At 37.3% G+C, this 18173-nt stretch overlaps 2 protein-coding genes across 4 annotated transcripts in view; one reads left to right on the top strand and one right to left on the bottom strand.

Moving 5' to 3' along the window:
- The window catches only part of LOC311291844 (uncharacterized protein), an 81549-nt gene that overhangs the window by 22113 nt on the left and 41263 nt on the right, over positions 1-18173 (bottom strand). For 2 of the 3 annotated variants that reach the window (XM_084411155.1, XM_084411153.1), the window contains exons 1-2: positions 10652-10703; positions 1115-1402 (exon numbers count right to left, since the gene is read on the bottom strand). The exons of the other annotated variant lie outside the window; for it this stretch is intronic. In XM_084411155.1, coding sequence (XP_084267281.1) covers positions 1115-1232 — 118 coding nt within the window. In that variant the 5' untranslated portion in view covers positions 1233-1402; positions 10652-10703. Of the gene's footprint in view, positions 1-1114; positions 1403-10651; positions 10704-18173 lie in introns of those variants that run through there. 3 annotated transcript variants of the gene reach the window in all.
- On the top strand, positions 13219-17779 carry LOC311292446 (uncharacterized protein). The gene is made up of 3 exons (XM_084412116.1): positions 13219-13272; positions 15472-15610; positions 16562-17779. The coding sequence occupies exons 2-3, from the start codon at positions 15511-15513 to the stop codon at positions 17710-17712; spliced, it is 1251 nt and encodes a 416-aa protein (XP_084268242.1). The 5' UTR covers positions 13219-13272; positions 15472-15510; the 3' UTR covers positions 17713-17779.

The following is an 18173-nucleotide window of genomic DNA, read 5'->3' as shown; positions in this document are numbered from 1 at the left end:
CAATAACTGTGTTCAGATGGGTCATCTGACCAATCACGGCAGATTAGCGTCACGCAAAGGAGGGGTTTGGAAAAATGAGTCGTTGAACGAATCATTTGGGAGTCGGTGAGCAAATCAGGTAAAAATAAATGCATATTATAAGACAACAAAAGTGTTTTTTGTCATTGCATGCATGTAAAACTGTTGTTGGGGACTCCCAAAGCTATATTAGGAACATGTTAAATGCCATAATAGGTGCCATTTTATACTTTGTAGGTCTGTCTCAGTATTTCTCAGTTTTCCATTGTTATCTGATGATGAGAATGTATTTATATTTATTTTACTACTTTCTTTTTTTTTTTTTTTTTTGTTGTTGTTATTATTATAACTTATTTATACCGGTTTATTTATTTGTTTGGTTGTTTACTTATTTTCTTTAAACACTGTATCATTAAAAAATGTACCATATTCAGTGACCATAACTTGTTAAAAAATATATATATGTTCAATATTTAATGCATGTTTGAATAAATCAGTAAAGTTTTTATGACAGTCAAAATTTAAATGTGTATATTTAAAGGTAGAAAAATATGATTATGTAATTGCAAAGTTAGTATAACTTTATTATTATAAAAAACATCCTTGAATCTAATGCATCCTTGAATTTTATACAAATCGGTAAATTGTAACCTTCAATAGGCTATTATAGTAATGTAGTACCAACTGATTCCTATGTGTAGTTTACAGCATTACTTGGGAGATTGTCTTTCCTTGAGAACATTTGCCATGTAATTGATCTGATAAACAGTATATCCAACACTATCAATATCGAATCACAAGCTTGTGCATAGAAATCTAATCGAAAATTGAGAAATGTCAAAATAACATGGTAACATGGTTGCAAAAATATGTGAGCCAGTTATAATTGTAAAATAAAACAGGCAAAATATTTAGTTGGACTTGATATTGACAATCAATATAACAGTTTATCAAACCTCCATTTGTGGTAAACAAACAAGAACACTTTGAACCATTTCCCATAGTTTAACTGTTTGTCTAAATGTGAAGAAGGGCTTGAATATTTCTAACAGGAATGTTCTTCAGCATCATGAATGAATGAAGAATAAACACCAACCTCTTTGTTCTTCAGAATCTTCAGTGTGTTTCATTCTGCAGGGTTCTGGATCACTCATGTTCTCACTGTCCTCTTTAATAAACTCAGTCTTTGCAGATTTCAGCTCTTCCTGATGCATTGTGCTCGTCTTCACTTGTAGACGGATGGGAATATTCCAGCATTTATTGGAGAATTACAGTAGGAGGAGCTTCACTGATGATGTGATTGATGTGGCAGGAGCTTCACTGATGATGTGATTGATGTGGGAGGAACTTCACTGATAATGTGATTGCTGTGGGAGGAGCTGATCTGCAGAAACCAAAGTTTTTAATTACTGAGTTTGTTTTAATACTAAATGACACATCTAAGCATTTATCTTTATCTCTATATAGAAACCAACAATTACTCTCTATTCACACCAATGAAATGAGCTTTAAGTATCAATTTACAGGAGATCTGAAGACATCAGCATAATAAATGAGGTGAAAACAGGAACTATTGTCATGAAAAAAAGAGTGTTTTCAGCAGATCTGTTAATATTGATGAGCCTCAGACAATCAACACTCATTCAACAAGCCATTCAGGATCATCAGCAGATCATCTCACTTTATTCTGAGTGTTTGCTGTTAGAAACACATTAGGGTATTTGATAAAAGTCTATAAAACTGCTCTATTGAAAGATGATACTGTTATTTCTCTCAATATGACATGGATAAAACATCAATAATACAAAGACAAACACTAATGGCACTCATCTTCACTACAGCAACTATAAACTGAAACATGGTTTGATTTTATGATAACTACATTGTAATTAGATCTCTAACATGTAGGCCTAACAGTTTTTAAGTGCAGAAACTGACAATCATCATGATTTATCAAGTGGCGAGAAAACTTTTTTGTACCCAAAAAAATAAGCAGCGCTTCTGTGTTGTACGTCACGCAATGACCAGCGTCGGCCAATAGTGAGCTCACGTTCTGACATACAACTCAGAAGCGCTGTGCTGTTACACCACGTGAACTCACTCAGAGAAACACAGAAGAAAATCAATAATTGAATGAAGTCGTTTTTTTTTTTTTTTTTCACACAAAAAGTATTCTCATTGCTTGATTAACTTAAGGTTGAGCCACTGTAGTCACTTGTCTTGGACTATTTTAAACATTGTGGGACGGCAAATTTCAATTACAAAGAAGCCTATGGAGGAGTGACACAGCTCTCAGATTTATTTAAAAATAACAACACAAGGGTGAGTAATAATACTGACAGAATTTTCATTTTTGGGTGAACTAACCTTTTAATTGTTCAGTTGAGGTTTATTTGTGTACTCTATTACTCAAATCTCTTATTTCACTACACAGGCTATAGTGCTTTAAAGGACTACTTAGATTGAGTATAAGTTACTTTTGTACTTTTCGGCTAAATAATATAATATTACTGTGAAATGTATGTCAGATAATTTTATCAATGGATAAGTCTGAAACACGACATAAAATATTTATATCATGGCTACAGGTAACGTAACGTTACATTAAACATGGTTCTGTGTAAACATTTTCTTTACTGTGCTAAACCATGGTTAATCTCGTAATGTGCTCATAGTTCTGGACAGATATTTGGCTACATTTGTTTTGTAGAGTGTGTGTGTGCTTGCGTGTGTGAGAGTGTGAGAGTGAGTGTGTGAGAGAGAGAGAGAGAGAGAGAGAGAGAGAGAGAGAGTTGATTAAAAAAAAAAAACTCAATATACTGTTAAAAGTCAAAATATTATAGATTATACTACAAAGAACACCTTTTATACACCATCTTTGTTCAAACAACATTAGATTCTTTGTTGCATTATAATAGCAAAAATCTATTTGGATTCTTGATTTCAACAACTTTGACAAGAGCAACACTACATCTGCATCAGAATCTGTTTCAATTTTGCTTCTTCTGCTTACATAAATTGCCATTTTTGCTGATACTTAAAACCACAGATAAAAAATCTCCAAAGAGAATACTTCATCAAACAGTTTAAATAGATCTTGTAAAAAAGTAAACAAGGGCTCTAATCTTATACAATGCATTAAAGGTATGAAACACAGATTCCCTTTGTGAACAGAAAGGACATTCCTGAGTAACTTCATGATTTATCACAGAAACAAACGCATTAACGGCTATAGCCCTATGCAAAACTCTAAAATGCAAATCCCCCGTTTTCTTAGGCAATGGTGACTTATAAAGTGCCCCCCAATTCAGTCTTGTATTCTCGCTTAAATGTAAAACATTGCGCCATGGTGCATCAAGACTCTTCTTGTTGAACGCTTTAACACAACACTCATACATAACTTTGCTAGATGCTTTCTCTTCTCCTCAACAAACTTAAATTATTAGACTTTATAAAAAAACCGTCACACATTTCAAAAACAGCAGCTAAAGACAAATTCGGAAAAGGATCGTCATCCCTTGGCTGAATCCACCCTTCTTCAAAGTCCTTTATCGTTATTAACTCTTCTTTGGTGATGACTTCTTTCCACTTAGACAATAGCCGAGTTACCACCTGTGTCGACCTGATTTCTGAAGGACCATAAGACACCAAAGACTGGAGTAATGATGCTGAAAATTCAGCTTTGCATCACAAAAATAAATTACATTTTAAAATATATTAAAAAAGAGAACCATTATTTTAAATTGTAATAATATTTCATAATATTACTGTTCTTTTTTTTTTTTTTTTTTTTTTTTTGACTGCAGGCTTGATGAGCATAAGAGACTTCTTTCAAAAACATAAAAAATATTAATGTTTCCAAACTTTTGACTGGTACTGTATGTCTCAAAATCATTTTGCTATTAGATAAGCCATCATCTCGGATCACTCGCACTACAGCTGCGCTTACCTGCAGTCGTGATGCAGTAATAGACAGCTGTCTTTCCTCAGTCGACTGCTGTTTGGATTTCATGTGATTTCTCATTGTGGTGATGATATTATAACTACAGATTAATTAATTAATTTGATCAAAAGTAATTCCATTTTGTAAGATCATTTAATAACCTCATTTTCGACTAGTAATTCCAAACTCCGCGAGGCAGACGATGAAATACAAACAACTTGTTAAACACACGCCACAGTGCCACCCAGTGCATTTAATTATAACTGCGAGTTAGTGCTTGGGATTTATCAGGGATTCACTGCATTTACGACCCGCAAAGAATTTACGGCTTCATAAATTCGATAAAATTCGAAGAGTATTTTATTTTTCAAATAATAATTACATATCTAATATATTTGAAAATTCGAATGTTCGTGCACATCCCTACTTTAAATGATAATAAGCTTTGCTCACCCCGCCCCTCTGTTCTGAAACACGATTAAACGATTAACATTAATCACTGAAAAAGATAAGTGATTTAGGCCACAATATGATGATTACACTTTCATCAATAAACAGCCAACATCACCTGATCTCTTTTTCTCTTGGCTTTTTTTGCTGCAACAAACGTGTTTTATAAACACACAATTATAGCAGCCAGAGAAAATGTTATATTAAAAAGTCATTGGTCAAGAGCCCAACTAAAGCAAACGCTAACCACCATCATGGTGACTTTAAAATACAACTATTGATTTCATTAAAACGGAAATGAAATAAAGTCAGTCTGGTTAGTAATAAGTGAAGCTGGTAATGCTGTTTGTGGAGTTGTTTAATCCTCCTCTGCTGAGATCTTCACAGATTTAATGTCTTCTTTTCTCTTCAGTTGATTTCATCTAAGGCTGTGGCTGAAGTCAGTTGTAGTTCTTGTGTTTCTCTTTCCTTCAGTGATTCTGCTTGTTAACAGCAGGTGTTCGTCATTAATGCTAAATCATCACTTAATTATCTCATTAACTTCAACACCGCTTTAACTCGGTAGTGTGCACACATATGAACACTGAGCAGTGTTAATTTAACATGGGCGTTTTTCTGTGTACTATTACATAAATCTTACCTGTTTCATTTACATACGACTGACAAATATAAATCACATTCAGTTTATTAATACAATTACATAAATCTTATCTGTTTCATTTAGATATGACTTAAAAATATGAATCACATTCAGATTATTGATTGGTTTATGTTAAAACTATGTAATCCAAATGCATGGGAATTTGTTATGCAATTCAAATACATAAATCTTATTTTTAGACACAATTTTTTTTTTGAGTGTGGTCATCCAGAGGAGGAAAACAAACAAGCATGCAAATGGAATTTTCGCGGCCGGAAAAATTATCGAGCTCTTTTTTTTTATCGTGCGATTATTTGACTTATCGACTATCGCGACAGGCCTAACGCTGCTGTCAATCAACCATTGTGGGAGGGGCGTCGATTTTGTGACGGCTTGATTCAGGAGAGGGGGAAACATATAAGAAGATTAAAAAAAACACTGGATGGATTTTTATCATTTTATGATGGTTGTGTACAGGCACTGCCAAGTGCCAACACACATTTCAGTACAATTAACTTGTAAAAGTGCATGTACCATTATATGACCCCTTTAAATCTGCTCTAAATTTCTGTAACAAGGGTTCAATTGTTAAGCTATATAGCACACCGGAAAGAGCACAACCTTGCCTGATACCTCTAAAAACATTAAAGGGGGCACATAAGCCACCATTTACCTTCAACAGACTTTCAACATCACAATATAAAACTTTCAACTTATCAATAAAATTTGTACTAAAACCAAAAGCTTCTAAAACCTCCCATAAATAACTATGTTCGATCCTGTCGAACGCTTTCTCTTGGTCTAATGAAACCAAACCAAAATCCACATCAAAGAGCTTACTGATGTCAAACATATCTCTAACAAGAGGAATATTATCAAAAATTTGCCTTCCTGGCACACAATAGGTCTGATCAGTGTGAATGACTTCCTCTAAGACCACACTCAATCGATTTGCTAATGCTTTGGATAGAATTTTATATTCGCTGCACAACAATGACACAGGCCTCCAATTTTTTATTTCACTCAGGTCTCTCTTTTTAGGCAGTAAAGTCAGCACTGCTTTACGGCATTCCTGATTGTCGAGCGTACTGCGCCGACTCAAACTGAGCTTGACGATGTAGATGTGACATGAGCAACCGGTCTGTCTTCTAGTAGCTGTGCCAAGAGAAATCTGAATCAGCTCAGTGGTAACCTTCCACTGTTTAGACTTTCTTTGATGACTGCATGCAGATCAGCACCAATCTCAGGCCAAAACGACTTATTGATACTTTGCAGTCACGTGACTACCACGGATACCTGGCGGGCAACAAACGGGTATTTTCAACGTAGAGTCCAGTAGTTCCAGGACTTTCTAGTAGCTATCAAGTCTGTTAGCGAGCTAGCTGCATAACTATGGACTAGGATTAACTCCAAGGTAGCTAAATTGTGTAAAGCAGACTATTTTTTTTTAAGATAATCGAGCAGTAATAATTCCTCCGTAAATAATCTAGCTCTACTGTTGGGTCATCTCTGGTTCTCATTGAAAATCATAGATATCGCAAACCTCAAAACAACCTATCACACACTTCTGTTGTTGTTAGCAAAAGACGACAGCTGTTACTGTGCGTTCACACCGCCACCGGCGAGAGCGTCAAAGTGCCCAGAAATCATTCATTTTCAATGAATTTTGCCGCTCTCGCCGGCGGCGGTGTGAACGTACAGTTAGCCTAGCTTAGACTCATAACACAAACAACTGACCATCGCCGAACCAGCTGGTGAATACTGGTGGTATTGATTGACAAAACTACAGTAACTTAAAGACACGATTAATTACATGATCATACACCCATTGTATTCAAACAAATGTTGAAATTACCTTTGATGGTAATATGCACTAGGGCTTGCATAGACTAGTCGAGTAGTCGATAGATCGACTACTTCAACCACTAGTCGACGCTGTCGGAAACAATCGACTACTCGAGCGTCCGTTAACCATAAATGAATTAAAAATGGCGAACGTCACCAACAGACACCACACGTCAGATGTGTGGAAGTATTTCATCAAGGATGACAAAAATATTGTATTTGGCCAACTCTGCAAGAGGCCGTTCACATATTGCGTCTAAAAACGTGTGGAAAGCGCGGCCGTGCGCCACTGTCTCCTACAAGCGCGTGCGCTCCCATGGCGTCTGTCGTTGCTATGCAACCGTGAACTGCGCTCTCCATGATGACTACGACGAAGAAGTATCAGCAAAGGATTAATTGATTTCTAGCCCTTGCATTAGCTTTACTACTAGATATATTTCTGGAGATGAGAAGGAAAAACCCGCCTGGAAAAACTAGCGCACCACGTTGCTTCCATTATGAGCGCGCTCGCTGCGCGCCTGCGACCTTGAGCGCGAAAAAGACGCGATATGTGAACGGCCCCTAGAAGCAGACGTCTGAAATGAAAGGCAAGAACGGCTATTTATTTGGCTTTAGACTGTTACATGAAAATTTAAAAATGAAACGTCATAATTATAATGTTTTGAGAGTTTACTCATGTAATTGTTGCATTAGGCTATGAATTAATAATGTTTATTGATAAGATCTAGCTAGGCTATTTCATGTCTTTTCATTTACAGTAGCATGAACCACGAGTAGTCGAGTAACTCGAGTATTGTTTTGATAAGAAATCGACTAGCAGAAATCAGTAGTCGTGCAACCCCTAATATGCACAGACGTGTGTATACTGTGAAGGTTGCTCATCTCATCTGCGGTTAGTGCATCCAATTGCACAACTACTATCTGGCATGTCGTTTACACCTCAAAACACCAACTTTTGTATAGTAAAACTGGCGACCCTTGATTAGTTTACTGGGTTTCGTTGCTGGAGAAGACGTTCTTGCCCGCCAGCCAGTACTTGTGACGTCACGTGCAAAGTATCAATTGAAGTCTACAGATAGGCCATCTACTCCCGGTGCTCTGCCACATTCCATGCCTTGAAGAGCTTTCCTCAACTCTTCCAGTGTTATCTCTCTACAGAGATCGGCATTTGCCTCTTCAGTCACCTGAGGAAGATCCTCAATAAACACTAGTGGTCGACTGATATATCGGTGAAGTGAGTGAATGCGAACAGAAGATCAGCTTCACAGGAGACGCGATCGAAAAACTTTAAATCCTTCATTTTTTAAAATATGCTGATATAACCAGTTGCCAACTGTGTCATATTCATATCGTTTTCTCTGTGTGCTGTATGTAATATTAGCGTTACCCTGTCTTTATTTGAAAAAATATGATTACCAGCACGAAATTACCAGATTACTGAGTGCCCTGTTACGACATTATTTTTATTCACATATTCATATATTTCTAAACAATTACTTTGTGAAAAATACTGTAATAGGATTGCAGATTCAAGGAGTATAAAAGCATGTTTATTTTAAAGACTAGTTTTCTAATTTATTTATAATTTATTAAATATTGATTAAAATAAATATATATAAAAATATCGGCCATCGGCCACCCTGCTCTCTAAGATATCGGCATCGGCCATCAAAAAAACAATATCGGTCGACCACTAATAAACACATTAGTGTTTGGCCTGTGTATAAGTTCACTGCTATACAGTTCTTTATAAAATTCTACCGCTCTCTTATGGATATCTGCATGATCCGACAAGAGCGCACCCTCCTTGGAACGCAAAACATGTATAGATCTCTTTTGGCCATTTTTTTTTTTTCCAAATCAAAAAAAAAAACCTGGGAAGATACATCCATCCACTCTATGTTCACTCTATGTTTTATGGAACCTAAAGTAAAAAAAAACTGTACTAAACTATGATCCGAAAAGCTAACTGGAATGATAGAACAATCTCTAAAAAGATTGAGTTGATGACTTAAACCATAAAATCTGTCCAATCGTGCGAAAGACAACCTATTATTATAAGAATGAACCCATGTTGTCTCTGTCTTGTGAAAATTACGCCAAATATCTACAAGATCATGTGTTTCTAGAAATTGAATCAACCTTTTTCGAGAAGCCATATGAGGCTCAACATGATTTCTATCTGAAGCAACTTCCGTGCAATTAAAATCTCCTCCGATTAAGAACAAATCTTCAGTATTCCAATCACTTACTGCTTTACATAATGTAATTAGAAAAAACATTCTTTCAACTGCATTGGTGGGAGCATAAACACAACCAAAACAATAAAAAAACATTGTCAAATTGAGCCCTTACTTTTAAAAATCTGCCTTTTACAACAACTTCTACTTCATAAGAAATTGTAATGGAGTTTTTAGAGAGTAAGATAGCAACACCACCACTTAAAGATGAACTATGACTCAAAATGCTTAACCCATCAAATGCCCTTGCCCAATCATCCTCATTGGTAATATCACTATGAGTTTCTTTTGCAAACAAAATGTCTATTTTCTTTATTCTCATTAACTCATACAATTCAAACCTTTTCTTCCCTTCTCGTGCCCCGTTTAAATTCAGGGAAGCAAAATGAAAATCTTTCATAAAAGAGAAGAAAAGGATAAACAAGACACACAAAAAATTCATCTCATAAATATAATTCTAAACCTTCTCAACATTAATTGCTAATTGAAAATGTACTTTTGTGAGAATTTTCCTCAGTCTGTATACCTCTTGATCAGAAAAAAGACCCTCACTCTTAAAAGACTTTGCTTTCTCTACAAATTGCTCCAAATCAGGAAAGTACTCAGTAATGCGCACATTTCTTGCATTGTTTGTTACTCTCAAAAAGAGCTTCACGTCATCTACACTGTAAGACCGCTCTAAAGGCTCATCATTTGTATGAGTATGATCAAAAGTAACACTACATTCTGAAATGTCTGAGTCACTTTCGGTATCAGTTTGACTATTCCCTGGCTTTCTAGATTTACTAGAGTGGCTCTGTATCATTCTCCTCTTTTGTGGTGTTTTAAAAACACATTCATCCTCTCCCCCAGAAACCTGACTCCCATCCATCTCCATAACTTGACTACTTCCTGAACTCTGCATATCTAAACCACCAGTTAACTGACACCTTTCATCAGAGACAGAAGCTCCTTCTATAACTGCCACTGACTCGATCCCCTTTTGCTCCAAAACTGCAGCATCACCTGATGAACCCGCTAAGCCTGCATCTACAACAGAATGCTGTACATTGTTTAACCAGCCAAAACCAATGGAATTTCACTATTTGATTTAGCATCCTTTTTTGGGGCGGTGTAGGCAACGGTAACACTGGAACAAAAACATTGTCAATAACAACTCCAGTTTCAACCAACATGTTCGCTAACTCAACGGTTTTCAAAAACACAACAACCGCGTTGTTCATCCTTGATGCCGACAGAATGTTTCCACAGCCAACCACCTCCCCAACAGCTAAACTGCACTCTTCCACAGTAGCATTCAGACTAATTTTCACAGCGTGACACCGTGTGAGGAAATCTAACGTCCTCGCGGCCGAAGTCATTCTGCCAGTTATAAAGAACTGGCAGAGAGACAACAAACCACTATCTTAATACTTTTAAACCAGTATACCACAAGTAAAAAAAAAAAAAGTCAAAGATAGAAAGAATAGAAAACTTCTTATAGGCACAGCGGCCTCAAAGAAAGAGTCCACTCACCACGCGTCTCACTCGCTCTCACAACAAAACGCTCGCGCTTGCGCACAGAGAGAGAGAGAGAGAGAGAGAGAGAGAGAGAGAGAGAGAGAGAGAGATCCCAAGTACACCTGGCTGCAGCCTGCAGATTTGGGCGGGGGTGCACCTGGGGCGGGGCTGCACGGGCATCTCCGCCCACATTGGTTACTGGCAAGTGAAGACGTCGATCGAGGCGGGGCCGCACCTGGGGCGGGGCTGCACGTCTCTTCCCGCCAACATCTCTTCTCATTGGTTAGTGGCGTGAAGTAACGACGTAGATTCTAGCATGTTTTCATTTCTGATGATCATCGCTGAATGGTGAGTACACTACAGCCAGGCAAGCTACTCTTTTTTTTGTTCTAATTTTATTTACATTTTATTTTACCATTTTTAATTCTGAAGTGATGTTTAGTGTGATGTTAAAATTAAGTGGTGTAAAAAGATTGTGTAGCTTTACTCATCATATCACACAAATAACTAGGACAGCGTAGTCTAAGTGTGTGTGTGTGTAGTGTGTGTGTGTGTGTGTGTGTGTGTGTGTGTGTGTGTGTGTGGTTTTGGTGGGATTAGGATAAAGTGTTAAAACCATGGGATAAAACCATAGACTGTAAAAAAGGTTAAAACAAGACCCTTAAAAAGAAATACAGTGGCAAAACTGAACCAGGAGAAGAAATATAGGATTTAAGAGTTAATAGTAATATACAAAGTTATATTTTAGGATATTTTTTTCTATGAATAAATTGATTAAATGTATTTTGATATTATTGTTATATATATATATATATATATATATATATATATATATATATATATGTATATATATATATATATATATATATATATATGTAAGCACGCGGTATTAAAGTGAACTCGCACAATGGGTTCAAGGAAAGTAATTTACATTTAATTTAGTTCGATGCAGCTTGGTATACGCAACAACTGAGGATATTAGAAGACATGTTTGTCGTAAGTTTTATTGTAAAAATATAGGATATAAACATAATGATGTAGTTGTTTATATTTTTAGCTTCATTGCAAGTGTATGACATTTGATATAAACAATGGTAATTAAGTGCTTTTCCTAAAAATGAGAAAGAAAATACAGGGTATTAAAACAGTATGAACTACAAATAAAGTCAGTATGTGAGGCTAAATAGATGTGTTTTAGTCTGAATTAGGTAAGATGTGTGCTTCCATTTCAGTTTCCACAAATCCCTTCACTCTTTTGTTCTGGGCGGCAAGTGCAGTAACTGTAACATCAGGCATATTTTGTAGTATTAAACACATATTTATACCGACTTCATCGGGCTCTGAAAATTCTTCACAAAGAACACAAAGAATGGCCTTCTCAGCTGCCATAGTTGCAACTCTTGCGTCATCAGAACAGTGTGTTCAACGCATCACCGTTTCTGTTTAAAAAACGTTGTTCAACGTTTTGTCGGGGCTGAACGCAGCCCTGGCGTGAACTAGGCGGTTAGCGAATCACAACACACTGGGCCAAGCTGACCAATCAGAGTCCATCGTGTATTTCTGAGGGAGAGGCTTCTTGTAACCAGGAAATCATCATTCATTTTGAACCAATAATAGGATCAAAAAGCAGTTGAAGGAGAATGATCATTTAGTTATCTGACTCCAATATAAGTAATCTGACCCCTTTAAAGTATTGTTTTGTTTTTTTTAACCTCAAGGTAATTAAGGCTTTCTTGGATCTGAGAGTAAAACATAAAATGTAACCAGAATTAAGCAAGTTAAAATCACTTTAACATTATCCTTATATAGTAATAAGGGTGGATATTCAATGCCTTTAAAGCAGGCAAAGTTGTTTATTACGTCATGTTTAAATAGACAGACAGCACAATGGAACAAAATACTATATAGAAAAACTGACTTTTCTTCTTATACCCTGAGCAAGGCGTTGTTAAACATGAGTGGAACAACAACACCAAAACCAACTGGTAGGGAACCAGAAGACCATAAACCTGAAGACAAATAGCTGGTGATTAAGCGAGCGAGAAATACTTTAACATATGTTTCAGTATCAAGATTGTACATTAGGATTAATATCTCAATTAAGTTCAGCACAATTATGTTCAGTTTATAAGCTGTCAGATGAGACAAAGCATGTTAGAACACACTAGTATATCAGTAGCATGTAGTGGGAATAAGTGTGTGTGTGTAGCAAATGGCACAGATGTGTGTTAGAGGTGGAAGAGACTCACTCGTCAGTCCTCAATCTGCATAATGACGATTCCCTGCATACATTAGCATACTGAGATGATGAGGCCATTGTCCCACATTTAATTCACATGAATACTTCTAAACTGATAACTGCTGTACTAGAGCAGTAAATAGTTCTACCCATTTCACATCAATAGTTCCTGGTTTCACCTCATTTATTATGCTGATGTCTTCAGATCTCCTGTACATCGACACTTAAAGCTCATTTCACTGCTCTAAAGCCTGGAACACACCAAGCCGACGCCGACGAACTAGCGCTGATGAAAGCCGACTGTGTTGTCACCTCGCGTCGGGGTAAAAAGTGCACTTGAACACACCGAGAGAACTACTGCAGACTGTCAGCTAGAAAGCGGGTTCTGCGCCTGTGTGTAAGTGACACAACTGTCTATTTTTGCAGATATATTCGTCTATATTCGTTATTCAAAAAGGGAAACGGACGCTGCCGGCTGCAAATACACAAACGTAAACAAAGCAGTGCGCGCTTACCGTTTTGAATATCACACCTGCTAAACACTTTCTTTATTCCACTCCGCTCGTGTTAATATTGAAATATTCGCCAAGGAACACTCAGGTAAGATGACGTAACATTAGAACAGCCTTCTATCTGTACCGGTTTGACTTTGCTCGCTGTTTTGCTATTATTCTCGTGCACTGCCTCCTTCACTAAGCTGAACAGCCAATCAGAGTTCCCTCTTTCACCGACGGCCCGACGCCGATTCAACATGTCGAATCGGCCGTTACAAAGCCGACGAGGACCAATTTCAGCCGACGGAGGGGAACACACCGAGAAGATTTAGTCGGCCGACGCACGGAAACTGCCCGACGGCCGTCCGTCGGCTTGGTGTGTTCCAGGCTTAAGACCAGGCCCGGAGTGGGTAATCGGGAGAATCGGGCGAATTCCCGGTGGGCCGCTTCACTTTTGGGCCGGTCGAGGATTTTTTATTTATTAATTTTTTTCACATTTCAATGTCACGTTAGTTACATAGGCTACACACGTTTCGCATTCTGACACCGCAGCGCGCAGCCTCTGCATGGGTTGTACCATGTGAGGGAGTTCTCCCCTCCCCTCCTATAGAGTTGGTTGGGTCCGTAGTCCATCTTTTCCAAAACGTTTTCTCAGGTAGGCTACCGCGGCACCGCCGGGGCCTACCGATAGCTGGGCCGGCCCTGCAGTAACGCGTCAGGGAGGATGGATGGGAGGAAGAGGCCAGGAGGTTTGGAAGCTTTGTTTCCGCCACAGAATAAAACATTTTAAAAGATAATTGCAACTTTTTATCTCACAATTGCGAGTTTACACCTCGGAATTGTGACTTTATTTCTCAGAATTGCGACATATGAAGTCAAAATTGCGTGAAATAAAGTCGCAATTGCGTGTTATAAAGTCAGAATTCCGAGATATAAAGTCAGAATTGCGTGATATAAAGTCACAATTGTGTGTTATAAAGTCAGAATTGCGAGATATAAATTCAGAATTGTGTGAAATAGTCGCAATTGCTGCTTATAAAGTCAGAATTGCAAGATATAAAGTCAGAACTGTGTGAAATAAAGTCGCAATTGCTTATAAAGTCAGAACTGCAAGATATATAGTCAGAATTGTGTGAAATAAAGTCGCAATTGTGTGTTATAAAGTCAGAATTGCGAGATATAAAGTTAGAATTGTGTGAAATAAAGTCGCAATTGCTTCTTATAAAGTCAGAATTGCAAGAAATAAAGTCAGAACTGCGTGAAATAAAGTTGCAGTTGCTTATAAAGTCACAACTGCAAGATATAGAGTCAGAATTGTGATATAAAGTCGCGTTATAAAGTCAGAATTGTGAAATATAAAGTCAGAATTGTGTGAAAAAGTCGCAATTGCTTCTTATAAAGTCTAAGTGAATTATTATTTAACGTTTACATTATATGTTAACCCATGGTATTAATACAAACTACACAACAGTAAGAGCTGAACTGTTGCTTCATTTATCCAATTTAGAAAAAGTGCTAATTTGGAATTCCACCATGGAAAAAGTGGGCCGGTCTTGGGCCTGAAACTCCCGGGCTGAAAAGTGGCCCCACTCCGGCCCTGCTTAAGACTAAGGGTATCTGTTGGTGACAAATATGTGGCTACGTTTTTCTGTGCAAAATCCCGTGCAATCAAGCCCGCAAATGTCCTTGTAATTTGCTTCAACCTTTCCAACCTTCATGAAAGATTATTTTATGGAAGGTTCGAGTGGTGTGTGTGTGTGTGTGTGTGTGTGTGTGTGAGTGAGTGAGTTTGTGGTTAAAAACTAAGTTCATAATCGATCCAGAATAGTTGGAGAGAAAATCGCGATGCATCCGAGTATCAATTTTTTCCCCACCCTTAATTTGAATGAGGAAGCAGGATAATGTTCAGGTTAGTAATAAAATAAGTTGTGAATTAGCATCAGTTACTTTACAATAGACAGACAAACCGGCATAAATGCTTAGATGTGATATTTTGTACAAAAACAAACTCAGTCAGATCAGCTCCTCTGACATTGGATTTCATCATCAGTGAAGCTCATCCCACTGTAATTCTCCAATAAATGCTGGAATATTCCCATCAGCTACAAGTGAAGACGAGCACAGAGCATCAGGAAGAGCTGATGTCTGCAAAGACTGAGTTTATTAAAGAGGACAGTGAGAACATGAGTGATCCAGAACCCTGCAGAATGAAACACACTGAAGATCCTGAAGAGCAAAGAGGTTGGTGTTTATTCTTCATTCATTCATGATGCTGAAGAACATTCATGTTAGAAACATTCAAGCCCTTCTTCACATTTAGACAAACAGGTAAACTATGAAATGGTACCAAATGTTTATTAGCCATAGATTTCATTAGTCATCTTTCATGTCATCTTTCGTATTCATGTCCATATAGTTTTATTCATTTTGATTATCATCTGCTTTAAGAGTGTTACTACTAGGTTGAATGAAGGAAAATTATTTAGATGTAAAATAACTAATGGGGTGATAACTTGATGATATACGGGCAATAATTCCAAAAAAAAAAAAAAATAAAAATAATAATATAAAGAATTTCTTTTTTGCCACCCTAGGCAGCTGTAGTTTGCCTATAGGCATGCGCCAGAAAAATGTACAACCTACTCAACTGCACTTTTAATTTAGCTGAAATATCTATGTTCTGTTGGTGAAATGTGATGTGAATTCGACAAATTTCCCAAAATTCACTCAGGCTTGTGTTTCCAGTGTCCCACATTCACATGCGTATGAATGAAGTGAGAAGTCTGGTGTGACTGGCCTTTAATAATGAAAGTTTTTAGTAAAATAAATGAAATATCAGTGTAAAAGTTGGTGTCAGAATTATGGCACTATTGTATATTTTTATGGTAAAATTAGGTTAGACAATAGTAATAGTTATGATATGTAATAGTTCTCACTACAGTAACATGGTATTTGTGCGTATAATGCTTTCAAAAATAATAATTGGAATATCATTGAACCACAATCGAAAAGTTTCAGGGATGTATAATTGATTTATAAAAAGGCAAAAAAAAAATGGTTGTAATATTTTATAGCAGTTGTTTACTTTCTGCTATTAAACCAGGGCTCACTTTAATTTCCTTTCACTTGATTTTTCTCTCTTTGAATTATTGTGTCCTAAAAAATAAATGAATTATTTTTTATATATTTCAGCGCTGATGGAAGTGAAGGAGGAGAGAGAAGAACTGAGTGAAGTGAAGGAGGAGAGTGAAGAACTGAGTGAAGTGAAGGAAGAGAGTGAAGAACTGAGAGAAGTGAAGGAGGAGAGTGAAGAACTGAGTGAAGTGAAGGAGGAGAGTGAAGAACTGAGTGAAGTGAAGGAGGAGAGTGAAGAACTGAGTGAAGTGAAGGAGGAACATCATGTCAAACCTGGAGAAAAACCTTTGAGTCGCTCAAAGACTAAAAATACATTTTTAAAGAAAAGAAGAGCCAAGAAATATTTCACCTGCACTCAGTGTGGAAAGAGTTTTACAAAGAAAAGTATCCTTGAGTGTCACATGAGGATCCACACCGGAGAGAAGCCGCATGCATGTGATCAATGTGGGAAAAGCTTCAGACGAAAAACAAATCTTAAGGAACACATGAAGATCCACACCGGACAGAAGCCGTATGCGTGCCAACAGTGTGGAAAGACTTTAATAACCAAACGTAATCTTGAGCTTCACATGATGATCCACACCGGAGAGAAGCCGTTCATATGTGATCAGTGTGGAAAAAGATTTCTCAGGGCATCAAACCTGAAGGCACACCTGACAGTTCATACAAAGGAGAAGCCACATTCATGTTCTGTGTGTGGAAAGAGTTTTTCAGTGCGGCAATCTTTACATACCCATCAGAAAACTCATACTGGTGTGAGAGAGTACATGTGCTTTGAGTGTGGGAAGACTTTTATTACAGCGAAATGTTTAAAACTGCACCAGATAATTCACACTGGAGAAAAACCTTACAAGTGTTCACACTGTGACAAGCGATTCAGTCAGTCACAACATCTGAAAAGACATGAGAGGATCCACACTGGAGAAAAACCTTACAAGTGTTCACACTGTGACAAGAGATTCAGTGATTCATCATCTTTGAAATCACATGAGAGGATCCACACTGGAGAAAAACCTTACAAGTGTTCACACTGTGACAAGAGATTCAGTCAGTTATCATCTCTGAAAACACATGAGAGGATCCACACTGGAGAGAAGCCGCACACGTGTGATCAGTGTGGAAAGAGTTTCTCTTTTAAAAGTCAGCTGAAGAGACACATGAAGATCCATACAGTGGAGAAACCACATCACCACAGTCTGATATCATGATAAGTAGTTCATCTTTATGTGCTTAATTATGCTGTTTAATTAATATTAAAGAGGTGTGTGAACTTGCAAGTACGATGTCAAGGACTGTAATTTGCTCTGACCCCCGTCCTGTTCGCAGGAGTGATGAGATAGTTAGTAGATTATGTTCGCTTAACGGTTGGCTGTCTCGGTGGTGTCCGCTTAATAATATAGAATTCATAGACAATTGGAAAAGTTTTTGGGTTTTTCGCTTTAAGAAGATTAAAGAAAATAGTCCAATGCCGTGGTACAATGAGCACACTCAGGCCCTTAAGAGAGCAGCCAGAAAAATGGAGCGCAACTGGAAGAAAACAAAACTAGAGGTATTTCGCATTTCATGGAAAGAGAGCTCAATTACTTACAGAGAGGCTTTAAAAGCTGCTAGATCTGCTTATTTTTCAACCCTATTAGAAGAAAATAAACATAATCCTAGGTATTTATTT

This window comes from Rutilus rutilus (genome assembly GCF_951802725.1).
Source record: "Rutilus rutilus genome assembly, chromosome: 1".
Classification (NCBI taxonomy): domain Eukaryota; kingdom Metazoa; phylum Chordata; class Actinopteri; order Cypriniformes; family Leuciscidae; genus Rutilus; species Rutilus rutilus.
This window is presented reverse-complemented; position numbering and strand designations above follow the sequence as displayed.